General features: G+C 54.2%; 1 protein-coding gene across 1 annotated transcript in view; it reads left to right on the top strand.

Annotated features, from left to right (window-relative positions):
- Positions 1 to 721: 721 nt before the first annotated feature.
- LOC119108072 (uncharacterized) overlaps positions 722 to 12146 on the top strand; it is a gene marked incomplete at its 3' end in the record, with an annotated part of 16065 nt that continues 4640 nt past the window's right edge. The window contains exons 1-6 of the mRNA XM_037231652.1: positions 722 to 902; positions 9217 to 9519; positions 9872 to 10033; positions 10304 to 10404; positions 10824 to 10974; positions 11631 to 11780. Coding sequence (XP_037087547.1) covers positions 9217 to 9519; positions 9872 to 10033; positions 10304 to 10404; positions 10824 to 10974; positions 11631 to 11780 — 867 coding nt within the window. The remainder of the gene's footprint in view (positions 903 to 9216; positions 9520 to 9871; positions 10034 to 10303; positions 10405 to 10823; positions 10975 to 11630; positions 11781 to 12146) is intronic.

Genomic DNA, 12146 nt, shown 5'->3' with positions numbered 1-12146 from the left:
CTAGTTTTGGTTGTCCATAGATAACGTTACGCACCTTTGTCCATTTCCAAAGCCCTCCCTCGGTAGCATCGTGGCTACGCTGGGCAAGACCCCTGGTTACGCTGATTTGAGCATGACATCCCAGAAAGGTAGCATCCCCTGATCCCCGAACTATGCCAAGGGTGCGAAACAAAGCAAGATGTGTTTGCTGCGAGAGGAGGCGAATGGTGTCCGGCTGTAAGGTTTAAGAATATTTGAAAAGAATGACGAATGTTATGTATGAACACTTGGTGTAGCGTCAAGTGCCGCCCACCCCTCCTCCTCCCCGTTGTGCTCTGTCTATGATCCGTCAAACCGCAACCCCGCCTTGCGTAACGCCATATATGGACTTTCCGTTTCGTCATTGCCCTTCAGCATGCTCTCGGGGGCGTCAGCGATGACCTTGACAAAGCCGTAAAAACAGAACATTTGCGCCGTTTCTTTCACACTCCATTGCAAAAAACCCGGGTCGACAGCCCCAGCCACCAGCCGGCCTCTGGCATCCTCACCTCGACGCGTCGGCTCCGCCACCATGCGCGTCTGGCCAGCATTGATCGGCGATGCGTTGTCAGAGGCTGTACAGTGGGCCATCACGCGGCCCTCGGGTGACTGTGGCGCGGCGGCGGGAGCAGGAGGTGCGGGGAGCCAGGCGGGTGCTTGGCGCACGCGACGGCTCTGGGTCGGGGTGGACTTCGGTCGGGTCTCCGGGAGCGGCGCAGGTGTTCGGTCGACTTGTGACCGGCAGAGCGCGGCTGTCTCCGTGCGGGGTGCCGTTCCGAGCGTGCTCCCGACCCCGACCACCCGCGGCCCGGCGTCGACACCGGCACAGCATCCGACGGCAGTGACGGACATCCGGCCGGCCCGCCAGACGCCAGACCGACCAGGTACGAACGGTACGGAGCCGTGCGGTGGCAAGTGGGTGGAACACCTTTGTCAGCCCTTTGACTTATTTGGTGTTCCATGGCTTTTTTGCTGGATAGCAACTGATCGAATATGGCCAGCGTGGATGAGCTTCGAGAGCTGCACCAAACCCAAGTGATTGTACTCCATGACAGGGGGTGAGGTGGTGGCGGTTGAATTAGCTTGCTTCCCTTCATGCAATGTTTCAGGCGTTTTAAGTCATTTCCTCGAGCTGACGTCCTCGGCCCATGGCTCCTGTGCGCTCGTCCGATGGGATAGTTTTTTCATACCCGGGCACAACAAGGAGCCTGACAGCTCTCTCCCGTATTGTTCGAAATAAGGCAAATAGAGCATGATAAAGAGTGTGTTGTTTTTTCTCCGAGTTAACCAGATATATCAGCTTTTGGTACGATATTGACCTTAAATGTGTCCTGTAAATGAAACAGGACATGATCGCGGGTATAACTTCCACTCAAAGGGGCAACCAGTAATTTAGTAAGCGCCAGCGTGTTCTTCGCTTCTCCCAGTTATGAACATGGTTGGGTTTTGGGGTCTTGGCTAGTAAACGATTCCCCAGGTCACGTAAACCCCAACACAGCTGAAATGTCCATTGGAGTGCATAATATGCATATCGCACTGCTGACATGCTGACATGCTGACATGCTGAATATGCTAAGGAAAACATGAAGCTATTGATCATCGTCTAAATTATCACGCGCACATATTTTTTGGGGGTCAGTTTGTTACATTTGAGTTTAAGTAAGACCTTGATGTAATTCATGCTCTGTCTTGCAGGCTACAAGACGCATTATGTATATGTGTATGCATATATATATATATATATATATATATATATATATATATATATGTTCCGAGCGTGGGAAACTTTCGTCCACGACCTGGGAGACTCCGAATTGCTGGAGGCGTGTATGTGCGTTTCGGTGAAAGGAGTAACGGAACTCCAAATGTACTTGACGCGACTCTAGAAAGAGCTGCGGACTTCGCGAACCACGCACACTACGCGCGAGCCATCTCCATAGGCTGCTTTCTGCATTTGCAAACGCCAGAACGCGGGCTTGGCAGTTCGATTGCTTAGGGTCTTCCCGCACGTTTTCCGGCTGCTGTTCCGCGCGAATGGAATGTTGCAGCTGTGCAGGAGTCACGCCCTTCTTCTTCATGCAGGAGCCGTCTCCCTTCTCTTTCCGTGTTGAGCTGGGTACACGCAAAGTGGTTCCTAATCCCTATTGTTCCCAACAGTTCTTCGAAGTAAGAAGAATTCAAAACTTCACAACGGCCTTGCTTGTTACAATAGCTACCGTCACGCGCTTCAGCGGTCGCTGGTCAGAACTTCAGATGCACCACAGGACAAACACATCAAATGTGCGGTAGTTTCCTGGTGAGCGTAGTACCATTGTACCGTAAGCTGCATCCTTCCATTACACCACGAGACGTGCTGGCTTCACGTGCATGGCAATGCTCTCCCCGTGTCATTGCCCCCCTCCCCCTATGGGGGGACAGACGGAACCGGGCGGAACCGGACCAAACCAGATGGAACTGGCCATAACCGGACGGAATCGAATGGGATATTATCACTACTCTACTATCTGCTATCCACTTCTACTATCTATCATCTGCTAATTTGGTTACACAATTTACACAACAATTAGACATTTGTTTAGGCTTACACGGTGTCATCCCAGGGCCCATATTGTGTATTTTACTACAAAGTACTGTTTGCTGCGGGATGGTGCATTTAACTGTTCCGTATGACCAGGGGTTATGGCTGAGATAAACCAAACAGCCACTGCGTGGTTTGAAAAGTTCATACCTAAACTTACAGGATTTCGTGGTCCTTAACTCGCCGTTTACTTTTAGTTCGTAGCTCTAGTTCATAACTTTTAGCAGTTCGTTGTTCGTAGCTTTTTGTTTGTAGTTCTTTTTTAGTTGGAGTCCCTCCCCCCTCCCCTCTGAAATGAATGAATAGCTATGCCCCTGTATCGGGCATTATGAGCTCAGAGCTCTTATGTCGAGCTATTAACATGCATTGTACCAGGAGGTGCGGTTAAACGACGTTATATAGCAAACATCGATTGTTTTGTCAGTACTCGGCGTTGTAAGCAGCTCTTATGATTACAAGAGTGTCATCATGAGCGTTCACTAGTGCTTTGTGGAGTTTCTGTCGCTTTTGTCCTTTTGGAAGTCTCGCTTTAGCTTTTTTGGTGTAATCATGCTTTTATCTCTGTCGACGTTTTGTCCTTGTCATTTCGAATAAACTTTTTCCATTAATATTTTATTCCGACCTTTTGTCGTTCGATTTTTCCGATTTGGCTTCTTTTCCAGTCGACTTTTATCCCCATCACTTTTTTGCTTCAACATCTTCGATTTAACTTTTATCCCAGTTGACTTTTATCCCCATCAATTTGTTCCTTCGACTCCTTCCAATTTGACTTTTATCCCATTCGACTTTTATCCCAGACGGTTTTTATTCTCGTCGACTTTCTGTCATTTGATTTTTATTGTTCCACATTTTTCAGTTCAACTTGTTTCGGTTTGACTTTTTGTCCGAACGGTGCCCCCACCCCCTCTCCCCAATTGCCCAACCCACGCCTTCACTCCCGCAGGGGCCCCGGCTTCGGCCGGTGTAGGGGACTAGCGTCCCCTCGAGCCCCAGCTTCAGTAGCAGGCAGACAGCGCAAGCTGTTCATTTCAGGGCCTAGCGGCCCTGCCGGTACATCAGCTCATGCTCCTTGTCCCGTGGTGCGCTCCCTCCCTACCACCTTCATTCCCACATCCGGCCCTCTTAACACTTCTCATCCTCGTTTTATCGGGGTGCCGTGCCCCCTCGCTCGCGTCCCCGGATTGATCGGATCCTGGTGGCTGAGGAGCGCGTCGTGCGGGTCAGTCACGGCGCGTCCCAACACTGACCAGGATATCCTGGGTGCGGGGGGCCCATATGGCCCTATGCGGGTCTAGCGGCTTGTCGCTCGCGCTGCGGCTAGGTGCTCCGTGCAGGCCTCCGTTTGGGGTGTCTGACTGCGCGCAGCGGCTTAAGGGGTTAAGGGGCGGCGGCGCTGAACCACAGTCAGGACGGGTAGGGCTCTCCCCGGTTACACCTGGCCGCGTAGGAGGCGTCCTTCGCCGCCGTCTAGCACCGAGATAACCCTTGCGGTGGCCACCTCCTGAGGGATTTTTGGGCCGTCCATCATCTGGGCTCCGAGGTGGATGCGAAGCCCCGGTGCCGAAATATAAACCACCTTTTAGAGCATCTTTTCACCTTAAAAACACCCGTCCTCCGAAAGAGGGACGGACCTCGATAAACCCATGGTGCAGAGAAGAATGTGCGTTCCCCGGTCCATGGATCATTGTCTTCAGAAGTGATGAGATTATGCTGGCTTCCCTCTCACCGTTTCAGGGGGCGGAACGGCTGCGAAGGGTTTTGGAAAATCATCAAATGCGACAAGCTCAGGGATGGAAAAATAGAAGCAGAATTTGCTGGTAGTCGGGAGGGGAGCCGGACTATGGCAGCCAAGGAGTTTACGTGTAGTGTTCGGGATGAGACTGGTAAACATGAAAAGACCGTGTCGATATCAGCAACACCACATGAGACCAAAAATTCGACCAGGGGCGTGGTCAATTGTTTTTATCTGCGTGACGTCGCCGAGGACGAGATAGTCGAGGAGTATCAGAGTTTGGCGTGATGAGCGCTCGTAGGATTCCCGTCAGAGGGGGAGGAGAGCTGATGTCCATCAACAGCCTCATTCTGGCGTTTAGCTCCACCGATTTGCCGACCGAGATGCGTTTGGGGTACGTTCGAGTGAAGGTTCGCCCTTATGTGTCTAACCCCACATGGTGTTGCCGATGCCACCGATTCGGCCACACCAAACTGTACTGTCGTAACCGCCTAGCATGTGGTAAATGTGCGTCATTCGAGCACACGAGCGAGGTTTGCACCTCTGCTAAACCCCATTGCGTCAATTGTGGCAAGGACCAAGGCCCACATACGACGCACGACCGTACATGCCCCGCCTACGCGAAAGAAAATGAGATTATATCGATTAAAACCTCTAAAAACGTCTCTTTCCGGGAAGCTCGTGAACATTGCAAGCGAAATCCACCAGAAAATATCGTAGGCTTCCGAAGTGAAAACTCCGTTGCCGCAGAGTAATGTAATCGAGCTTATCATGGCATTTCAGTTCGCGAAACTTTTGAAGTCGTTTGGCCTGTCGGTTGTTCCCTCGGTCCGAACGCCCGACTGCCAGCCGGCACTCCCTATTCCCTCCCCGCCGATCAAGCAGTCGGTGGACACCGCTCTGCCGGACTAGTCAGCGCGGGCCGGATCACCGACGAGTGACGGTTGGAGTCCTCGCGTGCCGTCGGCCATCCCTTTGTCTGCGACTCAATCGGCCCACTCACCACAGACACCCCTTGCCAGCGCCTCTGAGCGTGCGGCAGAGGCGCTGGAGCGTCAGGGAGCTGACAGGCGCGCTCGCAGGGCGAAGCGGGTGCGTTTGGTTGAACCCGAGCGGACTAAAGCCATTAACCGGTCGCCTGGGAGCGAACCGTTCCACCGCCCAGACGACGCGTAGAGGCCCCTGGAGGCCCTCCGGCGCGAGGAGGCACCCGATGGATCCTCCTCCGGGGCCAATACCATTTCGAGTTCCTGCTTCGCCGGCGCCATCACTGTCTGGAGCGGGGCGCCCGGAAAAGCGTGGCCCGGCCTGGCTCATCTCGCCTTGAAGTGGAAACTCACGTGTTCGGGCTAGAACCCGGCCGGCGTCGGTGGGTTCGGACCCCGATGATACCGCGAGGACGCTGAGCCCCGTAGCTGGACCGTCTGGGTCCTCTGCTACCGGTGCAGCCGAGTCCTTTTAGATCCTCTGTTTCACACTGTGATCTTCCACCTCTCATAAACACGTAGACGTGGTTTACACATGTAGACGTGGTTTCCGCGGAGTGGTAGACAGGTAGAGACCGTCCTCGCCTTTTAGCTCCATGACTAGCATTTTACAGTGGAACTGTAGGGGCACCCGGACAAGCTTCCAGGGCCTGCAAGCCTCCCTGAATCAACGATGTCCAGCGGTCGTATGTCTCCAGGAGATGAGACTTGCGCCTGAGAACCACCTCACTCTTTCTGTCTATGCAGTATGGCGGCGAGACGTGCCAGCTGATCCCCTCGCGCACGGCGGCGTTCTGCTAGCGGTGCACCACAGTGTGGCGACGAGACGTGCCAGCTGATCCCGTCGCGCACGGCGGCGTTCTGCTAGCGGTGCACCACAGTGTGTCTGCGCGCGGGCTGACTTTAAACGCTGAGTTACAAGCCGTCGCGGCTTAAGTGTTCTTGCACCGATAAACAACAGCCATCTGTTCAACGTGCCTGCCTCCTGGTACCAAGTTTCCGTCCGTTGAGCTCAGACGCCTGGTGGCTCAGCTTCCGTGGCTCGTCCTTATATTAAGTGACTTTAATGCCCACCACTCAGCGTGGGGATGTGTCCAGACGAACACCGTCAGGAAGCGCTGTGAAGCCTTCATATACGAAGAGTCGCTTTGCTTTTAAACATGGGAACTCATTTTACACTTCAGCTGGACAGGGATCAACAATCGACCACAGTCTTTCAAGCCCACAACTTACCAACCACTTAAGCTGGCCAGTGTTGGACCATCCCGGTAGGAAGCGATCACTTCCTCATGTGGATTAGTCCCAAAACTTACGTCCTCCTCGGCTGTAGACTGTAGCAGTGGAATCTTAAAAAAGCTGACTGGACTGAGTTTTGATCACGGACCGAGCACTTCATGTCAACGAAAGCCGTGGGTCAGCCTCCGTCGGTCGAGGTTTTGACTGCCTTGATTTTGCGTTCTGCGAAAAGATCTGTTACACGAACGCCAGGAAATCCTCGCCGCGCTCCTATCCCATGGTGGACACAGCAGTGCCGGGACGCCATCTGCGCGCGTAAGAGGGCCTTTAGAACATTCGATCGCCGTAGTACGACATAAAATCTAATCACGTTCCGACGAGCACGAGCGGCTGCGTGGCACGCTATTCTTGAAGCCCGACGCGCGTCACGGCGAGCCTATGTCGGTCAGCTGAACTGTCACACACCTGCAACCAACGTATGGGCGCGAATCAAGCGTATCGTCGGGCAACTCATCTACACCGCACCTGTGCTGCACATAAATGGGTGCGATATTCTGCAGTCATTCAAGGTTGCAAGTGAGATCGCCCGCGCACTGGCCGAGAGAAACGACACGTTGGTGTCCTATTTTTGACGTCGAAAAGGCCTACGATGCGACATGGCGATTCGCATTCTGCAGAAGATTTTCAGTTACGGCGTTCGAGGAGCTATGGGCATGTTCCTGACAAAGTTTTTATCCGATCGATTTTTCAGTGTTAGTGTTGGTGCACTTTTTCTCGCATATATCAGCAAGAAAACGGCATGCCGCAGGGCAGTGTTCCCAGTGTCGCCTTGTCCGCAGTCATGATCAATTTATCGGAGACTCCTCCCTCGGTCTGTCGGCCGTTCTCTTCGTGAATGATGTTGTCCTATGGTATTCTTCGTCGATCTCTGCGTCTTTGGAGCGCCGATTGCAGTCGCCCGTGGGTAACCTGGCCACGCACTTCTGCAGACGTCGCCATCAGTGCCCGGCGATGAGTCTAAGGCTCTACGGGCAGACAATTCCAAGTGAATCGTCTGTCCGTTTCAGGGACATGTTTTTGACGATCACCTGACGTAGAGGCCACATTTAAAACTCTAGCGTGACACATGCTTTAAAGCCTTGAACATTCTGAAGTATATTTCTGGGACCTCATACAGGACGGACAGAAGAACACTCTTACTCCTCTACTGCTTACCCATACGTTCTAAACTGGATAACGGATGCCTTATTTATGACCGTGCACCTCAGTCTTGCAAACATGTATTTTACGCAGTGCATCACACCGTGTTACGCATCGTGACCGGAGCCATATAGACCATCACCAGTATCTAGTCTTGCGGTGGAAACAAATAAGCTGTCATTATCTCGTGGGAGAGAAATGCTGGGAATGTGGTACACTTCAAAGTTGGCACAGTTTTTAAACCACCCGACCCATCGAGCGGTTTTTTCGCGACGTATAGGAGACATGTTTCAAAGTGGCCGAAGGCTCCACGGTATACCTTAAAGCGTGCAAATGAAGGCGCTGTTCCGTATAGCGGCGTTGACTTGCGTGGTGCACTAAGGTCTCGTCACGTTTTGGTACCCACGTGGGAGCTGACTAAACCCAAAGTGGTTGTTTCGCTAGCATGCACCAATAAACAGCGTGAGATTCCAGTCGACCTTAACTTACGGGCCTTAGAGCACATTGCCCCGTACATAAGGCTTTCAAACCACATAGACGGACGGCTCGAAAACGGAGACAGGAGAAGGCTCTGCGTTTGTAAGCGGCGAAGCCACCCGGTCATTTTCGATGCCAAAAAAAGCCTCCGTGTGCACGTCCGAGGTCGTTACTATAAATAAAGCCTTCTGTGTCATCGAAGTTGGTGAGGACAATTTACACCTGATCCTCTCTGACTCTTTGAGCAGCTTATTAGCCTTGACAGCTTTTAACTCACCATGTCCTGTTATACAAGATATTTTGATTCGCCTGACAGCGCGGATCGTGCGGGTAAAACTGTCGTCCTGTGTTGGATACCCAGCCACGTGGGCATCGCAGGTAATGGACTGGCCGACGCGACAGCAAAACGAGCAGCGTGTGCACCTTGCACCCGCACTTTGCCCCTGCCGGCCAGGAACTTTTAACCTGCATTTCGGCTTGTATTTAGGGAAAATGGCAACGTCTATGGGCCATCACAGCAAACAGTACGCTGAAAGCCATCAAGCCACAGCTGGGCCGTCGAGGCCGTCGAGCCCACGCGATGCGAGACGAGAAGAAAAAGTCCTTTGCCGTGGTCGCATTGGTCATACGCACTCGACGCATGGCTACCTTCTGGGCGGCGAAGAACGGCCTCAGTGCCCTCGCTGCGATGCGCCACTTATAGTCCACCGATCATTTGTCTATGCCCACATTTCAGTGAAGAGTGGATACACTGTTTCGGACGAGATGCTCCAGTCCTTGCCTTTTCAAACATGGCTGGTGTCGACTCTCGCGTTCTTGCCACGACTCAGCCGTTTTCATTTTTGACTTTGTAGGATTTTTAGCCATAGACACACCTATGTAGTCACTTAACTGTTATGGGCGCCAAATGACCTTAGTAGTCGGCACGCTCCAAAACACCAATCAACAACAACAACCTCGCCTTTACCTACCAAACGGTGTGTCCGCAGATGGCGCTGCTCTCCCACCGCGGGTTATCGCAGCTAGCGCTGGGGCTGCGCGGCCTCTCGACCGTGCGCCTGAGCGACAACCTGGCGCTGCTGACCGTGTCGGAGGTGCCGGCGCGCGGCGTCTCGCCGGAGCACGTGCTGCGCCACACGGCCGACCAGCCGGTGGCCATCATGCTGCCGTGGCTGGGGGCCACGCAGAAGGGCATCCGCAAGTACGCCGACTTCTACCTCAGCCAGGGCTTCAACGTGCTGGTGGGCACCGTGACGGCCAGACAGCTGCTTCTGCCTGAGAGCGGCGCCCAGGTACGCGCTCTCGCGGGCTGGGGGGTTGCGATAGCGTGTGTTCTGTCTTCGGAGCGGTGTGCTGTGGTTATGGACAGGTGGCTCGAACACTGACCGCGGCGCAATCTGCGGCGGATTGTTCGTGCTGCATTGATGCGTGTGCCTGAGTCAGACGCCGCAACGGTCCTGCCCTGTGCGCTCGCTTCTAGTCTAGGAGCCTCTGTGTCGGAACAAACGCAGCGATCATGCAAGAGTGGGTGTCGGCGTTAGTCTGGTACGACGGCCATTTTGCTCTCCTGACGTCGACGGCGCTGAAGCAGTGGTCACACACGAGCCCCGTTATTTCCCTGCGTGACCAGCCTGCGTTTCGCAGGTGGCTGCGCGCCAGCTGGTGGACGTTTTGCTTGCGAACGATGACGTCAGTCAGTACGTGGTGCACGGCTTCTCCATCGGGGCGTACTACTGGGGCGAGGTGCTGGGGCAGATGGCCTGGATGGACCCTGGACGGACCATCACCAGGAAGATTACTGGCCTGGTCAGTCGGCTGAGCGTCGGCCGGCGGCTCTGGTCTCGGGCCGTGGCGTTCGCGCACCGCTACGTCTCTGGCAGTCGGGGCCCCCTCGAATGAGAGGATCGAGCCGGAGTCGCTGTTCGTTGCGCAAACGATGCCTCCTGCGAGTGAGAACGACTGCTCGATGTTAGACCACGCTTCGCTCGTGAAAACTGACTGACTATGTCGAACCGAGCGGAATGGCATTGTATGGGACGCTGACGGTGCCTCCTCACCAGCGCGTCGGCCCGGCAGGTGTTCGACAGCCCCGCCGACATCACGGAGATCCCAGTCGGCCTGTCGATGGCCGTCACCGACAATGTCCTGCTGCAGAAGATGATCGCTGCATACGCCAAGTAAGCAGCTCCAGCGTCCCGCAAGCTGCACCGAGTCCGTGCTGTTGGACACGTTCTCAGCAACGAACGGCCAGTTTCCGTTGACGCTTAGCTCTTGCTGTAATTCGTGAGGCTGCGCTTATGTGAACGGAAGGGTGCTGGGGACGACTGTCTTGCACTTTTCGTGTTTCCGTTTTAACTGCAATTGTCTCTGGTTGCTGTGGCTCTAACGACCATTGCGATCATTTGCGCCGTAACAAGCGTTAAGCCATATGTTTAAAAAGCAATGTTTATTTACAAGTTGGTAAAATCCCAGGTGTGTTAGATGCCCGTGGTATGCGACGCTACCTACTGCACTGCACGTGGCGCCCGCCGCGCAAAGAACGTTAGTGATCTCTCTGGCTCACCGCTTTGGTCTGCACCTCCTCGTCCCCTGCCAGGTTTCACCTGAAGACCATGGAGAAGCTGGCGACGCGTCACTACCGCGAGGCGAAGCGTCAGTTCGTGCACTATCCGCTGGAGGACGCCACCGCCGTCATGTTCCTGTGGTCCCAAAATGATCCGGTCTGCTGCTGCGAAGCCATCCTTGACGCTGGTTGCCGAGCATGAGAAGCATGGCAGGAAGGTGGGGATGCTGCGAGGCTGTACTTGACACTCGTGCCGAGCATGAGAAGCACGGCAGGAAGGTGGGATGCTGCGAGGCGTGCTTGACACTCGTGCCGAGCATGAGCAGCATGGCAGGAAGGTGGGGATGGGCGACTGCCATTGGGATGATAACGTGCAGAGTCCAGACCTTCCTAATTGGAGTTGTGCTGATGAGCTTTCGTAGGATGCAATACTGCTCCAGTTGTCACTGCCTGGTATGTTTTGCCCATGTTCTCGTAATATCACACCAAGATGATAAACATGATGATATCACATCACACCAAGATGATAGAACCAAGAAGACGTTGAACTTCTTGTTACATCATTATGAGCTGGGAGTTTTATGACGACACTAGTATATGACCTTTCGTATATCAGGCGATGCAGTTATAAACCTTCAGTATAAAAGGCGTTACAATTAGACGAAGTTTTCAAGTAAACAGACGTTGATTGCATTGGCAATACTTAATACCCACTGTGCAAGACGTGCAGCACATAATGTTCTGAATATGCTGCAAACTCCAGCCATCTGCGCGGGTGTCAGCTGTTCTGTAGCACTCGGACATGACCTGGTGACGTCACCTGATGCTACCACCTTCCAGGTGTTCTACAAGTGCTGGCCCGACTCGAAGCACGTGCGCCACCTGATCCAGCATCCGGGCGATTACCACTGGGAGGTGTCCGAGTTCTTCAAGCACTTGGGGCACCTGCGCTTCCCGGACCGGTTCCCCGCCCACAGACAGGCGGCCGCCGTCAGCCAGTGAACTGGCGCCGCCGAGAGCGCGCCCCCTGGCGCCGCCGGTTCCCCGCCCACAGACGGGCGGCCGCCGTCAACCAGCGAGCTGACGCCGCCGAAGGGCGCGCCCCCTGGCGCCGCGGTTCGCGCGGTGACCGTGAAGATGCACCGGGTGTTGTCCTTTGAGTGAAGACCTTGCGTCACCCTAGCCAAAGAGCCCCGGGTTCAGGCAGCAGTGGGCGCACTTGCACCACGCATGCTCAGGGTCTAGTTTTGAGGTCGAACAGCATGGCTTGGAACGATTGCTTGCCCGGTTGATCGGCGGTGTCGTGCTTGCGCGTGCTGTTTACACCAACCTCAGACGGTTGGGTTCAAACAATGA

The sequence above is a fragment of the Pollicipes pollicipes genome, unplaced genomic scaffold, assembly GCF_011947565.3.
Source record: "Pollicipes pollicipes isolate AB1234 unplaced genomic scaffold, Ppol_2.1 Scaffold_6686;HRSCAF=7923_pilon_pilon_pilon, whole genome shotgun sequence".
NCBI classification, from domain to species: Eukaryota; Metazoa; Arthropoda; class Thecostraca; order Pollicipedomorpha; family Pollicipedidae; genus Pollicipes; species Pollicipes pollicipes.
This window is presented reverse-complemented; position numbering and strand designations above follow the sequence as displayed.